Below are 18,598 nucleotides of genomic sequence, written 5' to 3' on the forward strand. Positions count from 1 at the left end.
CCAGTGCTGGCATGTTTTGGTCTCCAAAGCCAAGAATTTCTTGACTGATTGCTGATGAGGTAGAGAAGAATGTCCGGGATCTTTGTGTCCAGCGAAAGGGCTGAGGGTCAGTTGTGTCCCACGCTCCCTACACACACACACACACACACACACACACACACACACACTCAGGCCTGGGAGGCCAGGCAAGGGGCAGCCTGGGCTGGGGACCTTTACGGCCGGTGACTCTCCTCCCCTCCCACAGAACAGAGTGGACCTGCTGGAGCAGGTGACCCAGGAGCATGAACATTTCCAGCTGAGCGTGGACGAGTTCCAGCTGTGGCTGAAGGCGGTGGTGGAGCGGGTGCACGGCTGCATGGGGCGCAAGTGCCGGCTGAGCACCAAGGACCGTCTCTCGGCGCTGCAGGTAACCAACCTCCGGCAAGGCTCTGCGAGAGTGGGGAGGGAGCGCTCATGGCTGGCGGGTCTCTGTTAGAGTTTATTGAATAGGATGGGGCTGGGAGCCAGAGTGGGGAGGGAGCGCTCATGGCTGGCGGGTCTCTGTTAGAGTTTATTTAATAAGATGGGACTGGGAGCCAGAGTGGGGAGGGAGCGCTCATGGCTGGCTGGTCTCTGTTAGAGTTTATTTAATAGGATGGGGCTGGGAGGTCCCAGGAGATGCAAACATCCCTGTACACAGACCCCACAAGAGGAGAAGCATGGGATGTGGTGTAGATCCCATGCTTGGGGCCTCGGCTGCTTTATGGAAGTCTCTGAGCCAGTAGGGCATTTGGAAACCCAAGGCCACAGCAGCATGGTCTAGAGCAGCTGGGCTCAAATGGTGGACATTGTCCACGTCTGGAGACATTTTTGGTTGTCACAACTGGGGGTGGAGGTGCTCCTGGCATCTAGTGGATGGAGGCCAGAGATGCTGCTAGACATCCTACAGTGCACAGGACAGCCCCCGACAGCAAAGCGTTATCTGACCTCACATGTCAGTATGTGAAGGTAAGGAACCCTGGCGTAAGCATCTAACCTGCAGGAGAAGCTGGGTCCACTCTGGGCTTCCTGACTTGCTGTGATCCTGAACGAGCTTCCGACTCCCTCTGTAAAGTGAGTGGGTAGATTATCTTCAATAATTCAAGGACCACTTTATAATTTTTGACACAGCTCTACAGCACCTATACCGTTTATTTAATATTTGTATTTAAATTGACTCTCTTTTGAAAAAGCCAATGAACAGTGGCCACAAAATATCTTGTATGACGTGTGCAGTTTCCCCACTATCTGAAAGTCGTGTTCCTATGGAACTGTTCTTGAGCCGAAATGGTGTGTAGCAGAGAAGTGGGACTTCCCTGGCGGTCCAGTGGTTAAGGCTCTGCTGCCTCTGCAGGGGGGGCGGGTTCGATCCCTGGTTGGGGAACTAAGATCCCACATGCCGCGCAGCACGGCCACAAAATTAAAAAGAAAAACAAACAAACAGGAAACAAGCGGAGAAGTCATTACCTTTTCTCGCAAAAGCTAAAATCCTCTTTGGATTTCTTTCAGGTAGCGAAAACAGGTACTACTGTAGGTCTTTTGTAAAAGCAAAGTGATATACACTGCTGTGGCCTCTCCCGTTGCGGAGCACAGGCTCCGGACGCGCAGGCTCAGCGGCCATGGCTCACGGGCCCAGCCGCTCCGCGGCATGTGGGATCTTCCCGGACTGGGGCACGAACCCACGTCCCCTGCATCGGCAGGCGGACTCTCAACCACTGCGCCACCAGGGAAGCCCTAAATTGAACTTTTCAAAAGTGTGGGTATCTGTAAAAGAATGTTCACAGCAACTTTATTCATAACAACCCTAAACTGAAAACAACTCAGATTTGTATCCGCAGAGTATTGGATAAACACGTCATAGAATAGAATATATGTACAAAGACATATTAGTCAATGAAAAGGAATGAAGTTCTGATATACCTGACAGCATAGAAGAATCTAAAAAACATTATGCTGAGTGAAAGAAGCCAGTTTCAAAAAATAACATATTCTATGATTTCAAATAGATGAAGTTCTAGAATCTTCTGGGATGTTAGAAATGCTATATTTTGATAACAGTGTGGACTGCATGGGCATATATATTTCTCAGAACTCTTTGAACAGTAACACTTAAGATCTATATATAGATTTTCTCAACTTACAGTAGGGCTACGTCCCAATAAACCCATCGTAAGTTGAAAATATCGTAAGTCGAAAGTGCATTTAAAACACCTAACCTACCAAACATCATAGCTTAGTCCAGCCCACCTTAAGCGTGCTCAGATCATCTTCCATTAGCCTAAAATCATCTAGCGCAAAGGCTGTTTTATAATAAAGTGTTGAATACCTCATGTAATTTATTGAATGCCATAGTGAAAGTGAAAACTATGTTGGTTTACACTCACTGCCGCTGCCCAGCATTGCGAGGGAGCATCGTGCTGCATATCACTAGTCTGGGAAAAGATCAAAATTCAAAATGCAAAGTACAGTTTCTACTGGATGCATATTGCTCTCATACCGTCGTAAAAAAAATCATAAGTCGAACCATTTTAAGTCAAGGACAGTCTGTACTGTACTCCGCGTAAGTTGCACTTCACTAAAAAAGTGAAAAAAATATTTTGGAGGTATTTTAAATAAAACAGACAAAAGTGTTTACCAAAATTTTTTTTAATATTAGAAGGCAATGAACACTGATTTAAAAAGAAATTTTATATCATTGTCATAAATGGAATACCAATACTCATTCAGAATTGGTAGATAGCCACACAAATAGATGTAATGAGGCCAAATGGCGTCGTTAGGTTCTATTTACTCCATACTTTTGCCAGCTGAAGGCTTCGAGCCTGAGGCTGCCTCCGTCTCTGTTAAAAAAGCAAGATTAACAAATGTCAGAGAGTGTTAAAGACAGAGAAGTACCCAACAGAGACTTTCCCCTTCACTTAATCACATGGCTTGTAAATGACATGGTAACGGAATCACATCCTACATGTTACAAAGGCAGACAGTCCACCCCTTGGAAAGGTGCCTTGGGTCTAGCCTGGGAATAGGAATTACCGCTGGGCATGACGCTCCCAGAGGTCCTGGGAAACGCAGCACGTGTTTTCTTTTTCCCCTCGGGTTTCTTTCCCACCGCCTCCCTGCTTTAGGACATCGCCAGCGACTTTCCCAGGGGCGAGGAGTCTTTGCGGAGGCTGGAGGAGCAGGCCGGGGGCGTCATCCAGAGCAGCTCCCCTCTGGGTGCAGAGAAGATCACCAGAGAACTGGAGGAGATGCGGAATGTTCTGGAGAAGCTGCGTGCACTCTGGGAGGGGGAGGAGGGGCGGCTGCGGGGCCTGCTCTGGTCCAGGGAAGCCTACGAGCAGCAGAGGAGGCAGCTGGAGGCCGAGCTGGCAGAGTTCAGGAAGGGCCTTCAGAGGCTGGCGGAGGAGGACCTGGAACCCGCGGCCAAAGCAGGGACCCAGGACGAGCTGGTGGCCCGCTGGAGACTCTACTCGGTAAGCAGTGTTTGGCAAAGCCGCGGCCCAGTCCGGGTGCCGTGTGTGCCTCGGGGCATCCTCTGTGCAGCGGGAGGATCACGCTAAGTCTCAAGCACGCTGGCTCTGGTCTTCCTGGATTTTTGATAATCTCAGTGCCCCGAGCACAGTAGACAAATTGGTTGTTTGTACCTGTTTTCTGGATGAGGAAACTGAGGCCTGGAGAGATTTCCCCCCGCCCCCACGACATCCCCAGCCTCACATGATGAGTTGGTGGGTAAATAAGAGGTGGACCGGCTCCAAGTTTGCCATTCGCTTGCCTGATGGTAGGATGTGGTGAGCACTTCCCGAGCACAGAGCAGGGAGTGTGAGGTCAGAGGCAAGGCTCTCAGTGTAGAGAAGATGAGGAACAAACATAACCAGGGCTCTTAGGAGGCCCAGCAGATGATGCCCATCCTGGGGAGGGTGGGGGCACTCCAACCCAGACACGGTGTCCATTCGGAGCCCCCTCCCACTTCCCCACCCATGTGCCCACTCACGAGAGGTTTGACGTGAGGCCAGAGAGATTTTTCAAATAAGGATTAACACCCTTCTGCAGTCCTTTATTTACTATACTAACTCAAAGGGCTAGCTTGTCAATTCCATTAGGGGAAAGATCTAAAAGGAAAGCCCCCAGGCCCTACCTCCACTCCAGATTGTTCTGTTTCTTCCCCTCTTCTTTCTAACGTTTGCTCATATGCAGAAATATTTGTGTGTAGGTAGAAACGAAGCATCCGTGCTCTTTAACATCACTCAGCCTTGTAGGAGACCAGGTTCACTGCAGTGATCAACTTTCTACAAAGGGAGTTGTTTCCCTTGTAGGATTGTCTGCCTTGGCACAGGGCAGGGGTGGTGTGGTGCGGTGGTGAACGGCGGGGACTTTCGGATCAGACTGCCCGGGTTCGAGTCTTGGTTCCTCTCCTTGCCGACTGGCTGGCTTTGGAAGAATCTTTTTTTTTTTGGCCACACCGCTCAGCTTGCAGGATCCTAGTTCCCCCAACCACGGATTGAACCCCGGCCCTCGTTGGTGAAAGCACGGAGTCCTAACCACTGGACCGCCAGGGAATTCCCGGGGAGAAGTCGTTTAATCTCAGTTAAATGTGACAGGGACGTGATGATAATAAGACCTGCCTTCCACATTCCTTATGAACCTGTGAAAACAAAAGTGCTTAGAACAGCACCTGCCAATAGCAGCGGGACTCAGGGAACATATGGCTCTTAGCAGGAGTTCTAGGTGAGGGCCAAGGTCAAAGCAAGCAAACTGGCAGGGATGGAGTTCGGGGAGGGTAAGGCCTGGAAAGCCCTGCCAACACTCCCGTGTCCCGACAGCCGCCACCTGGCCATGCCCGGCTATGTTTCAGGAAGCCTTTCCCGAAGCAGGAGGCAGACCACATCCCTACAGGTGCTGCCTGTCCCACCCGGTTCAAGTGTCAATTATGACCAAGATATGACTAACCGGAAATCAGTGAAGGGGAATTTCAGAACTTGTTCGAAGATCTCTGTTCTTAAACTAGCGTTTATGTAGTGAGAAATGCTCCCGCCCTGTACCCGGTGCCTTGTCAAGCGGGGGTGGCCCCGTTTTACCCCCGAGGGACCAGGACCGATCCAAGGCTGCGCAGCTGGGAAGGGCTGGAGGTGGGTTTTCAGGCCAGCCTGTGTCCTGCCAGAGCCCGTGCGCTTTCCACTCCCCCACCCTGCCTCCTACTGAGCATGGGACCAGCCAGAGTCAAGGTCAGGATCAAACTCCACATTTCCCAGGATAGCAGGAAGAGGCCGCATCCGAAGTGCCTGAACGTGGCTGAGTGGAGTGGTCGGGCTGCTGGGTGGAAATGTCCTCTTGCCGACAATAAGTGGATTCACAGAGCGTCTTCAGGTCATTGTTTCCTTCAGTGCTGAAGGGGCAGGTTAAGGGCTAGAGGGCCCGGCTCCAATGTCAGGTCCACCGTTGCCCAGCTCTGCAACTGCCAGAAAACTCTTGGCCAGAGTTTCCTTGTGTGTAAAACGGGGACACAGAGAATTACTGTCTAGGACCATGGCGAGGCTTCAATGAATGGGACCACAGGGCACTCAGCACGTCATCACTGTTCCCTAAGTATTAGTTATTTGTATGATTAGGTGTTAGTCGATGGCAAGGCTGTGAGGTAGGTGATGATAAAGAGAAAAACCTGCTTATCAAGAGCAAACAAGGGGATTCCCTGGTGGCGCAGTGGTTGAGAGTCTGCCTGCCGATGCAGGGGACACGGGTTCGTGCGCCGGTCCGGGAAGATCCCACATGCCGCGGAGCGGCTGAGCCTGCATGTCCGGAGCCTGTGCTCCGCAACGGGAGAGGCCACAACAGTGAGACGCCCACGTACCGCAAAGAAAAAAAAAAGAGCAAATGTGTTTGGGGTCACGGAGCGGGAGAGCAGGGGCTGAGCTCTCGGGGCCCCTGTCCCTCCCCTGGGGGACCGTTTTCCCCCAGGCTGGCCCACTTCCACAGGATATGCTCACCCCGGTGCACACACACCGCCATCCCATCTCGGAAGCTCACCTGTCCCGTCGGGTGTTGTCTGTTGCTGCAGGCCACGCGGGCGGCGCTGGCCGCAGAGGAGCCTCGGGTGGACCGTCTGCAGGCCCGGCTGAAGGAGCTCATCGTGTTCCCCGAGGACCCACAGCCCCTCGCGGGCAGCGTGGTCTCTGCCATCCAGGAGCACCAGAGGTACCGGGCGGGCCACGGGTGGTCCTGGACCTCATGCTCAGGGCCTCTGCCCATCTGACGCCAGCTGCAGAGGGGGCTTTGCTCAGGGCCTCTGCCCGTCTGACGCCAGCTGCAGAGGCGCTTGCACCTCTTGCTGCCTGATAACAAATAGTTCTTGTTCTTATCAACGACTGGCCATTATAGGGTCTCACTGGGCTCAGGTACTGACCCCTTTTCGAAGTATTTTCCATTCTGCTCCCAGAAAGAGGCCTGAACTTTGCTTTTCTCTGTGCTATGTGGCCTCCTCACTTATTTCCATCAAGTCTCCTTATGCAGCTTCGCACGGGGGATGGGTCCCCTATGTAATGGCCAAAGGGGAGGGCTTTTCACTAGGCCAGCATCGTGCCCCACTTGCTGACGGCCATGCTGATGTAAGCGCTGGACCTGACTTCAGACCAGCCGCTACCTCCGTGTCCGCCCATGGGTTCGGGCGCGGCTAGGTCCAGCTTCTTAGCCCAGCAAAGACCAGCAGTTCAAATATCCACCCTGTGTGGAGCTGGGCACAGTGTAAATTCAGAATCGCTACCTGTTTTTACTGCGTGAGGCTCAGAGGTGTTTGGAACACAGCCCAGCTGTCCCCGCCCCTGTAGCACTTCTCATCCTCCTGCCTCTGATGCAGGGGTTTTCCTCGAGAAGGAACTCAGGGACCTCCTGCCTTGCCAGGTGACTCTCGCCCCACGGTGTGCACAGGCCCTACATGTGTACGCGCAGAACAAGGGCCTGGATCCTCCACAAGACGCTGAGGTGGTGGTGAGACTGAACCTCCTGTGCATAGCGGGCCGTGGGAGAGGGTGGCCGAGGTCTCCCTCCCCTTCGTTGCTCTCGTGGAGGGGGCAGGTGCTGGTTATCTATGACTGGGTGCTAGACATTATATCTGTACATATATATATACGTATTTTTTTGGAAATGTAGTTGATTTACAGCGTTTTGTTCGTTTCAGGTGTATAGCAAAGTGATGCGGTTATACATATATATCGTTTCTTTTTCAGATTCTTTTCCATTATAGATTATTACAAGTTATGGAATATAGTTCCCTGTGCTATATACAATGGACAGCATATTGGAAAAATTATTTGTAGAAATTATTTGGGCCTCAAGTAATGGCATCCTACTCAAGAAAGTATTCTGTTTTGCTTCCGCGAGGTGCCTGGGGGCAGGCGGTACCAGCCTGGGGGCTCCATAATTCCTCTTCCAGGCTTGACTCTTTCCCTGGTCCAGAAGCTGGGATGCAAGTCTATTCGAGGACTGGCTTACCTCCGGTGCCCTTTTGTCTGGACAGCGTAGGCCTCAGGGTCCCGTGGACAGCCCAGTAGTCCGTAGAAGAGGAGAGTGCCCACCCTGGAAGCAGCACAAGCCGGGCGCTCTGGGTTCTGGGCAGCGGCCTTGCTCCTATACTGACCCGCTCTCTCCTCTCTCGGTTCCCCCTCCACGGTGCTCACAGCATGAAAGCCAAGAGCAGCAGGCTACGTAATGCCGCGGGCGTGGACCTGTGGCGGCATTTCCAGCGGCCCCTGCAGGAGCTGCAGCTGTGGAGGGCTCTGGCCCAGAGGATCGTGGACGTCACCGCCAGCCTGCCGGACCCGCCCTCCATCCACACCTTCCTGCCACAGATTGAGGTCCGCATGGCTCTGTCGGGAGGGCTGATGGGTGCAGCTGGGGGAGGCCACCAGCCAAGCATAGCATTTCAGGCGCCCCCGCAGGGACAGGCGTGTCTCTGGGTCCTCCAGATGTCTGGGTGGAGGCCACTGTACCCTGTCTGGTGAGTTCTAAGTGCACAGGAAATGTCAACACTTGTAGTTATCAGCGACAAAAGTCACCGTCAGTTCTTGGGAAGGAGGTGAAGCCTGGTGCCTGGTGTGGCTCCAGGACTGCACGGATCTGCGCTCAGCCCTTCTCTTTAGGACCCTGCTGCAGGCAGGCCTCAGGTGGAAGCCTGAGCAGTGCTGAGAAACAGGGTGTCAGGCCATTACCTTTATTGTGTGTCAGTTGGGCTGCATGTGACAAGTGACAGGAAACCTGATCAGTGGTGGCTTAAAACACAGAGACGGGACTTCCCTGGTGGCACAGCGGTTAAGAATCTGCCTGCCAATGCAGGGGACACGGGCTCGAGCCCCGCTCCAGGAAGATCCCACATGCCACAGAGCAACTAAGCCCGTGCGCCACAACTACTGAGCCTGCGCTCTAGAGCCCGCGAGCCACAACTACTGAGCCCACGCGCCTAGAGCCCGTGCTCTGCAACAAGAGAGGCCACCGCAATGAGAAACCCGTGCACCGCAACGAAGAGTAGCCCCCGCTCACCTCAACTAGAGAAAGCCCGCGAGCAGCAACGAAGACCCAACGCGGCCAAAAAAATTAAATAATTAAACAAACAAACAAACACGGAGACTTTCAGGTCGTCCCAGAGCTGGCTTGATAGCTCAGCAGTATCTTCCAGGACCCAAGCTCTTTCCAGCTCTAAACCACGTCTGCCTTCATGGCCCCAAGGTGGGTGCCACCACTGCAAGTGTGCATCCTCACTGTGTATTTGAGCTCATGCTGTGTGGTTGTATATTCAGATACTTTCAGTTGACACATATGAACTTCTCCTCAGCGGCCTTTAAAATGGGTCAGTAAAGCCGTCACTTGAAATGGCTGCAGAATATTCCATGTCATTTTTTTTTTTAAAGTTTCTGCACTTTGATTGTTTAGGTTCTTTCCAGTTTTCATTGCCATCATTAGCACATGTTGATTATCTATGTACATGGATTTTTGTTTCCATTTCTACCATTCTCCTCATTTTACTGATGAGGGACTGGGGCCAGGGAGAAGTTAGGGAGCTTGTTCAAGGTCAGGCTGCTCAAGAGAGCAGAGCTGGGGGCAGCATGGTGGGTTCTAGACTCTTGTCTAATGTTCTTATCCATGTCTTCACTCTGGCTCCTGAAAATAGGTTTGCGAGGCATTCAGAACACTTATTATCATTTGACTGTTGAGAAAAACAAATGTCCCAGAGGGGAAGCCACTTGCTCGATGTGACACAGCCAGTAAGTGACAGGGCTGGCTTTGACCCAGACCTGTGTAACTTTCCCCACTGTGTCACAACTATATTTCATCCTGTCCTTCCCACTAAGGCAGAAAGCAAACCGGGACCTCCTTGAAGCAGGAGAGAGGTCCCGTCTTTCTCGAGTATGACCCAGGACTCCCAGTGCGGGAATTTCGCGGAGCAGTGGGTTGGAACACTTGGGGCCAGGACTTTGGTTTATTCACGTTTGGACGCTGTTTGCTGGCTGGAAGTATGTCTTTCATCACTCCCACCGGCCCACCTGGGCGGGATGGATTTCACAGGCCAGGGCTCGAGCTGCCAGCTCTCTCTTGTCTTGACTCAGCTCCTGCATCTAGCCTCAGAGCAGCCTGTGCATCTGCAAAGCTCCAGCCAAAACCTGGGCGTGGCTGGTGTATTCGTTCCCTGGGGCTGCTGCAAGAAAGCACCCAAAACTGGTGACTTCAAACAACAGAAGTTCATTCTCTCAAAGTTCTGGAAGCTGGAAGTCCAAAGTCAAGGTGTCAGGAGGGCCTTGCTCTTCCCAGTGGCTCTAGGGGAGAATCCTCCTTTACCTCTTCTAGCTTCTGGTATTTGCTGGCAGTCGCTGGTGTTCACTGGCTTGTAGGTCCGTCACTCTGATCTCCGTGTCTGTCATCACGTGGCCATCTTCTCCCCATGAGTCTTCTTTTTTTTTTTCCCACCATATCTTTTTTGAAGGACACAATTCAACACGTAACAGTTGGTTAAATAATAATGGCTGAGAAGATCTGTCTTTTATGGTGTGTTCACTCTGGGTCCTGCAGTATGTTAAATGCTTCCTAGGCATTTAAGCCTCACGGCAGCCCCGTGAGCTAGGGTACGACTACCCCTAATTTACCGATGAGGAAGCCGAGGCTTGGAATTGCCCAAGTTCTCCCAGTTAGTATGGAATCCAAACTCATGATTGCAACTCCCCAGCCTGAATTCTTAACCCTCATGATACTGTGTCTGAGTCTGGTGAAAAGGGGGTGAAGGTGACTCCCTACAGCTAGAAGCTTGACCTCTGTGTAGCTAATTGCAAACCACACACCTGGGCTGGGGTCTTAGTTCTCCCTCTCCCAGCCCCGTGCCCAGCTCAGCATCTCTGTAACATCATCAGATATCAAATGGAAGGACTCTGGCCAGCTGAAGACCAAACCCCTGGCCTCCAGGGCCCCTGTGCCCTCAGTTAGAGAAGCAAGAGGTATTTGTCCCCAACAGCTGTTGATCAGCAGGAGCCTGAAGCGAGGAACAAGGCTTTGGGGGCAGGAAGAGTGCATGTAGACTGGGAATGTGGTCAGGGGAGGCTTCCTGGAGGAGGTGGGGCCTGGGCTGTGCAGAGTTCAGGCTGCCTGCTTAGGAGCCAGCTGCCCATTACACAGGGCTGCTGAGTCCCCTTTTCCTCCCCTTCTGCCCGGTGAGCTCCCACACATCACGACTTCACTCAGGTGCCACTTCCTCTGGGAAGCCTTCCAGAATTTCCTCTAATCATGATCCCATAGGCCCTTAGCCCCTTCGAAATGTCCCATACACCAACTGGGGGATGGCCCACTGCTGTCGGTGATAGAGGATCACTGAGTAGAGGATCAGACTGGTTAGTTTGGGGTTCGGCTGCAGTTTGGACGGTCAATTTTGGGGGGCGGCTGGGAGGCAGCAGGCGGTCAGGAGCTTCTGGGGTTCAGGTGAGCACAGTCAGTGGTGGGGGATGGAGAGGGGACGGATTTCCAGAACACGTAGGAGGTAGAATTCTTGCTCAGGCTTTGGTAATAAGATGGATGTGGAGGTGAGAGAGGAATCAGATTGACCCTGACATTCAGGGCCTCCTACCGCCCTCCTGCCAGCCCGTTTCTCCTTACGTTTGCTGCTTCCTTGGAAACCAGCACCAAGGCCCAGCCTCCTGGGCAGGCACAGCCAGAACAGGTGCGCTCCTGGCCCCATCTCCAGCCTCATCCTGCCCTGCGGCTCACGGAGGCCCTGTCTCCCCTAGGCGGCCCTGGCGGAAAGCTCCCGCCTGAAGGAGGAGCTGACGATGCTGCAGCTGAAGAAAGACCTGCTGGGCGGCATCTTTGGCCAGGAGAGAGCCACGGCCCTGCTGGAGCAGGTGGCAACTTCCGTGAGGGACAGAGACTTACTGCACAACCGGCTTCTGCAGAGAAAGAGCAAACTGCAGGTGAGCCCCACTGGCGGCCCTCAGCCGTCGACCCAGCCCTCCAGGAAGGGCAGCCCTGCATCCTGACCCCAGCTCTGCCACTGGCCACCACGTGGCCCTGGACGTATCGCTTTGTCCCCCACGACCTCAGGCCCCTCATCTATCATCTGGGTAGGATTATGGCACGATCCTTCTCACCTGTCGGCCTCCCACCTCTGCCCCCAAATTCCCTTCTTCACTGATCAAGTCGAACTGTTTTCTGCAAAGAGCTGGGGACTGTCAGATAAGAAAATGCAGAGAAAAACACTTGTAAACTTTAAACCACTGGAGAGCTGGGAGCTAGTATTATTAGGGACACTTTTAAACGGCCACACGAAATCACAGACATAACATGGGATGTTGTGGCCAGTTTCTTTTAGGTAACAAATGTTTGCTGAGCGTCTAATAATGATGATGATGAAAGAGATGGTCTCTGGGGCACTGACGAGGGGCCTGGCACCTGCTAAGAGCATTACATCCCTGGCTTGATCTAATCCACGGAGCAAACATTTAGCAAACATTTGAGGGTTCGCAGGGCAAGTGGTCTCTGTTGCAGCTTCTCAACTCTGCCGCTGTAGCATGAAAGCAGCTGTAAATGAATGGGTGTGGCTGTGTTCCAATAAAACTTTATTTACAAACACAGGCCCCTGCTGGGACTTGGGGTGTGTGGTAGGAGATGTAGTTTGCCAGCCCCTGTTCTAGAGGCAGAACAACTGTTAGGTGAGGACACTACGGTCCTCAAGGAGGGGAGTCAAACACCTCAAGGGCTCCAGGAAGGCTTCCTGGAGGGGGTGGCGCCTGAGTGAGTACGAGCCAGCCAGGAGAAGGCTGGAGATAGAGCAGCTAGTCTGTGAGTGTCAGGTTGTACCACTGGGAGCCTGAGAAGAAAGCTGATTTGTGTGCTGCCTGTTCTGTCTCCGCAGAGCTCACTCGCTCAACACAAAGATTTCGGAGATGCTTTTGATCCCCTGCAGAGAAGGCTCTCAGACCTCCAAATCAGGGTCCGTGCTGAGAATGGGCTTCAGCGGGACCTTCCTGGGAAACAGGCCCAGCTTTCGAGGTTGCAGGTAAGAGGTCTGTCGGGCCTGAGTCACCTCTACTCAGATACTCAGCTGTGCCTAGAAGCAGCCCCCTGCAGTAACAGTAACCAGCAAAGCAGCGGCCAGCCCGATATTTAGACCCTCCCTTGAGAACTGACCTTTCATCTCAGATGAATCTCTGCTGATATACCTGATGGTTCCTGGCCTCAGCAAGGCCTTTAGCACCTCCAAATGGCTGATTCTTGAGCCTAACAAAATGATAGGCTGTCCTTTTGCTTACTCCATGGTTCCAAAGTCTAACGTGAATATTTACTTTTAAAGTTGCTTCACTAAGTGTTCCTAATGAGTCCAGAGGCCTTCAGTTAAATAAATGATTTGGGGATTAAGAATAAATGTTTGAAAACACACTGGACTGTACGTAGGCTGATCATGAATAATTGTTGGCTACGTGAGGAGCTTGCCGGTTTTTAAAATGCACGTGAAACAACAATTATCTTTTTAAAACCCAGGCACAGCTCATACATAACTGGGAATGTTCTTTGGAAGGTATTAAAAATGATGCATTTGGGGCTTTAAAACTAAAGCTGAGATGTGATTTTTCATATTAAGAAGTGGTCATCAAGTCTGAGTCCAGACGTGAGTTTGTCCCCCAGAGATGCCTTCTGGTCTTTAGCAGTTTATTTTCATGGTGTCTCAGAATGTTTTCATCTCATTTTTAAAATTCTCACCAGTCCTGAGAATGGGCCCATCAGACAGCCATATGGTGCAGCGGATGGAGAGGGGGAGTCCCACGGTCCCGGGACCCTCCCAGTCTCTCCCACTCGGAGCCCCCGCCCTGATCAGCTTCCACAAGGAGAAGCGGAAAGCGCGCTCCACTCATTCCTTCCTCTCCTGCAGGGGCTACAGGAGGAGGGGCTGGACCTGGGGGTGCAGATGGAGGCCATGAGGCCTCTCGTCCAGGGGAACTCCCACCACCAGCACAGAATGGACCAGCTCTCCTCTGACCACCAGACCCTGCACAGGTCTCTGGAGGTAAGGGGCCAGCAGAGGGTCTGTGCTGTGACAGAGACATCTGACACTCCTGGGGACTTTCTCCCTCTTTTCTTCCTTTGTTCCTTCCAACCCTTCTTTTTCTTTCTCCCTTCCTTTCTTCCCTTCCTCATTCATTCAGGAGCACCTCAATTACTGAGCACCTCCTGTATGCCAGGCAGTGTTCTGGGCTCTAAGGATTGAGGCAGCACGAGCAGGACAGCCAAGGCCCCTGCTCTCCTGGGTTTAAGTTCTGGTGGGTAGATGAACAACGGAGTCAGCAACAAGTTAAGCATACCATTCCACATGTGCCAGGAAGCCAAAGCACGGACCAGGCTGCACACACGCAGCAGTCGCCGTCACGTTTGTGGCGGTAACGCCAGGTTGAAAGGTGGGTCCTGGTGGCCGTAAGCCCCGTATGCAGTGCCCTCTAGTGGCCACCTGGATCTTGCTGGGGTCCACACAGGATCGATGCCCCTTTGGTGGTGGGACGGCCAGTAGGTGTGGGTAGTGGGATGGCTCCTTCAAAACTGGCCTGAGGACAAGTTGAAATGCAGGCTCCAGCCCCACCCTGACACCGATTTAAATGGCATCCTGGGTCTGCGTTTGTAACAAGTGCCCCCGGCGTGCAAAGCCAGCTGTCAGGCAGCCACAGCTCAAGAACGCTAGTCTAAGGCAGGGTTCTCCACCCTTCTGGACCCTGCATGCCCTATGTTAATAACAAATATTCCTGACATCTTCTTTGCAACCCTGAATCACAGAGTTACCTGCACAATTTTAAAATTTAATATAACGCTTTTTCTATTATGAAAAAGAGAAATAAAAGGAGAGTAATTATAATAAAATAATGCCTTATAATAACCTATAATGGAAAAGAATCTGAAAAAGAATATATATATATATATATACACATATATATGTACATATAACTGAATCACTTTGCTGTACACCTGAAACGTTGTATATCAACTATACTTCAATTTATAAAATAGATAAAATTTATTTTTAAATAAACCACTGGTGGCGCAGTGGTTAAGAATCCACCTGCCAATGCAGGGGACACGGATTTGAGCCCTGGTCCGGGAAGATCCCACATGCCGCGGAGCAACTAAGCCCCTGCACCACAACTACTGAGCCTGCGCTCTAGAGCCCGCGAGCCACAACTACTGAGCCCACGTGCTGCAACCACTGAAGCCCATGCGCCTAGAGCCCGTGCTCCACGATAAGAGAAGCCACCGCAGTGAGAAGCCCGCGCACCGCAACAAAGAGTAGCCCCCGCTCGCTGCAACTAGGGAAAGCCTGCATGCAGCAACGAAGACCCAACGCAGCCAAAAATAAATAAATACATTAAAAGAGAAAAAAAAGCCTGTGTCATAAAATAACCTTTTAGAAAAATAAAATAAAATAAAATAATGCCTTTTGATGAAGTAGGTACTCCAAGAAGGCTACACCAAAGACATCGGAGGTGGTCAGACCGCACTCGCGCTACGCAACAGCTACAAATGCCTCTAGTGATGAGAGTGCTGGAGTAAGACTCTAAGCTCGGGTCACGATAAACAGCTTTTTCATCTCTGTGGACGTCAGTAGGACATGAGAAGACCTCGCGAGGTGTGGGTTAGCTCTGCATTGTTGGTCTTAATCGAGGCATAAGGTCTGGATGAATGCATTTAATTCCATTTAATAAATTAAAAGCGTGTGGTCTCAAGGTTGGGGCCGGGAAACTAGAGAAATAGGTAGGAATCACTGTGCTTGCTCTTCAGGGGCCCGCAGAGCCCACAGAAGCAGCAGACATCAGCTTTCACGCCTACATCCAAACGATGAGCTAATGGATTGTTATAATAATTAGAAGAAGTATTAGCTGAGCATCGCAAGGCTTGCAAAGTGGTGATATTCCATTTCTCTCATACTTCTTTATTGTTTAAATGCTTCTTCAAAGAAGTATTGCCCTTCTTTTATTATTTTGGTGCTCGGTGCTTTTTAAGTCTAGTAAGTCCTTCCCCCGTAGCCCAGGAGATCTTCCTGTCCCCCTGGGGGGCACATACCCCATTGCGTAAGGCATTGCGTCTGATGTTGGTGCACAGGGGACAGGAGGAGACGGTAGTAGTGACAGTGCAGGGAAGTCCCCAGCTTCTAGTGGCAGCCAGTGGTGTCAGCCAGTGTCTGGAATGCAGGAAGGCAGGCCCTACGGTGGCCCAGCAAAGAATCACAAGGACCTAAACTGAGAATCACAGCAAGAGAGGGGACCACAGACCCTGGGGTCTGACTGGCCTGTGGTGGGCTGAGAGGGAGGGGCTTCGAGGGTCTCAGGCTGCGTGACCAGGAGGACAGAGAATGGTTACTCTGCTGGATACAGCACCCACCTTTTGTGGAGACAGAGATGAACAAGGTCCCAGAGAGCTGAGCCATGATTGACTCACGGGAGGGGAAACAAAGCAAGACCATTTGAAAGACTTTTTATCAAAGTAAATCATATACAGATAAGTGAACATCTAATTATGCAGCTTAATGCATTTGTAAAAACAAAAAAAATCTGCGTTACCAGCACCCAGATCACAGCACAGAACAATACCTGTCCTCGTGCCCCCTCCAGTTGCTGCCTGACACCTGCAAGTAACCCTGACCTTCGACTTGGCACGGCATTGATTGGGTTTGCCTGATTTTATACGTTACTTCAAATGAAGACAGCGTATTTCATTTTGTTTCTGGCTTCTAGGTCTCCACACGATGGCTGTAAATCCATCCGTAACGTTACACTAGATTGTTGTGTAGATTGTTCATGCCGGCTGCGGCGGAGGTGACCTATTCCCTCCTGTGAATGTGCCTCAATGCAGTTATCCATCTACCACTGACAGGCACTTGGGGAGTTTCCAGTCTGGGGCTCTCACCAGTAACAGCACACACGTGCCTTTTGGTGAAGATACGTTCACATCTGATGGGTTACACGCAGGAATGAAACGGTTGGGTCATAGGGGTGCCTGTGTTGGGTTTCAGTAGATACAGACCTACGGTCTTCCCAAGTGGTTGTACCAGTTTACGCCCAAACCCGTGACGGACGTGAGCTCCCATTGCCCGCACCCTCACCCAGACCTGGTACTTTCCATAAAAGTAGGACAGGCTTATAAGCACTTTAAACCAGAGTTGGTCTTTCTGGGGTAAATTCCTTGCGCTGTGCAGAAGAGAAGACCAACCGCTCATGTTCTTGGCTGGATGGGGAGCCCTGGGGGCCATCCTCCCCTGGGGCTCCGGCAGGGCTGAGGGTCCTGCAGGGTGAGGTCTCAGCCTGGGTCCCCCGGGGCTGTGCTGCAGGACCTTGTGGACACGTGCCGGCAGAGCGTGCGGGAACATTGCACCTTCAGCCACGAGGTTTTGGAGCTGCGACAGTGGATCTCCATGCTCACGCAGAAGCTGGAGGCCCACCGCGTGGACACGGGCCCATGGGATGCCCAGTCCCGAGAGGTCGATGTCGAGGTAAGAGGCCTCTCCCCACAGAGAGATTCTGTCCCCTGCATCCCAAAAAAGCAGGTTTGGGGAGCAGAGACCCTCCCCCCTCCCCATTACCTTACTCTGTGTGTATGTGTGTGTGTGTGTCCTTCAGAAGCTGCTGGACGAATTCCCCGCGAAGGAGGCCCAGCTGCCCCTGATTGAAGCACGCGGCCGGCTGGTGATGGAGAAGTCTTCTCCGGAGGGGGCTGCTGTGGTCCAGAAGGAGCTTCAGGAGTTGGTGGAGTCTTGGGGGGCCCTGAGGCTGCTGAGGGGAAGCCTGCTGAGGTGAGAGGGCTCCCGACTCTGCGCCTGGTCTTGGACAGCCCCCTTCCCAGCCAGGGAGAGCTCAGCTGCGCTCCTAGAACAGAAGGCTGGGGTCTGGGTGCCAGGCGTGGCCCAGCTGCCTCCAGGCATCTCCAGGCAATTCTAAGTAGAGGCACTAAGAGCGAGGAAACGCCTCAGCTCGGGAATTAGCCTCCAGCCCCTCCTGGCTTGGGCCTCACCTGCATCGATGGGTATATGCACCTTGATGACAGTAACGTGAGTCTCTAGCAGGAAACTGGAGATGCAGGTGGCCTGGGGAGGTTCTGACAAACCCGAAGGACAGGCGTGGGCTTGGGAAGACCAGAAGTCGGCCCCCACTGCCTGGTGCCCTGATTCTGTTCCTTCTCCTGTGACCCGGGGAGTCCCCATCCCATCACCACGTCGTTGACTGGGCTGGTTTGTCTTCTCAGCCTCATCAGAAACCGGCAGCTGCAGAGGATGGAAGTGGATTCGGGGAAGAAACTGATTTTCACCAACAACATCCCAAAGACTGGGTTTCTCATCACCCCCATGGATCTTATTTTCCGACACCACCGTCAGGTGAGTCCGTCTAGTGGGGCTTCCGGGGAGGGACCAGATCCCGAGTCAATTGATGGTGGGAAGCTGTCTCCAGCAAAGTCCCTTCCCTGCCTGGGGCCACATGCTCCACTCAGGACTGGACCATGTCCCATCTCAGGTGAGCCTGTCCGGTAGTGGCACAAGAGCTCCCTGTGCCACTGGACAGAGGAACTCTGAGACCCCAGACCCAGGGGTCCCCACTAGGGAAGGTCCCAGGCATCCCTCGGGCAGACAGGCCCTCACCCTCAGAAACCCCGGCTACTGCCTTTGCAGGGAGGAGTGTCGGGGTTGGAAGCTTCCTGCTGACCCCAGATGCAAACGGAAAGCACACAAGATGGGTATTTTTTGTGCCCTAAACTGTATTTTGTCAAAAGAACTACCTACCTACATAGTATCATCCGTCCCTTCCCTTGAGTGGCTTTAAAAAACGAAACCACATTGGAAAGAAATCCATTCCTTTTTCTTCAAAGACAACATGTCCATTCAGTCGTTTTCCCATTCATTCTTTCATTTCCCCATCCAGAAAGCACTTCTGACTGTTGCTGTGTTCTGAGGACTGTGCTTGGAGCTGGGACACAGCTGTCAATAAAACAGAGACACTTCCAACCCTCAGAGAACGTAGAATCCAGCACAGAGCTTTTCAGATTGTCATGGGCCGCCAGATCGTGTTAAAAGGCAGATTCTGATTCAGCA

At 52.2% G+C, this 18,598-nt stretch overlaps 1 protein-coding gene across 12 annotated transcripts in view; it reads left to right on the top strand.

Moving 5' to 3' along the window:
- SYNE3 (spectrin repeat containing nuclear envelope family member 3) overlaps positions 1-18,598 on the top strand; it is a 110,834-nt gene that overhangs the window by 56,993 nt on the left and 35,243 nt on the right. For 11 of the 12 annotated variants that reach the window (XR_012329857.1, XR_012329858.1, XM_073800082.1 and 8 more), the window contains 10 exons: positions 245-406; positions 3,144-3,491; positions 6,071-6,207; positions 7,688-7,862; positions 11,271-11,453; positions 12,395-12,538; positions 13,409-13,543; positions 16,847-17,008; positions 17,136-17,308; positions 17,758-17,887. Coding sequence is in view for 10 of the 12 variants with exons in the window: in XM_073800082.1 (XP_073656183.1) it covers positions 245-406; positions 3,144-3,491; positions 6,071-6,207; positions 7,688-7,862; positions 11,271-11,453; positions 12,395-12,538; positions 13,409-13,543; positions 16,847-17,008; positions 17,136-17,308; positions 17,758-17,887 (1,749 nt within the window). In the remaining 2 variants the exon portion in view is untranslated. The other variant, XM_073800083.1, reaches the window with a different exon arrangement.

Source organism: Tursiops truncatus, chromosome 2 (assembly GCF_011762595.2).
Source record: "Tursiops truncatus isolate mTurTru1 chromosome 2, mTurTru1.mat.Y, whole genome shotgun sequence".
In the NCBI taxonomy this organism is placed as follows: domain Eukaryota; kingdom Metazoa; phylum Chordata; class Mammalia; order Artiodactyla; family Delphinidae; genus Tursiops; species Tursiops truncatus.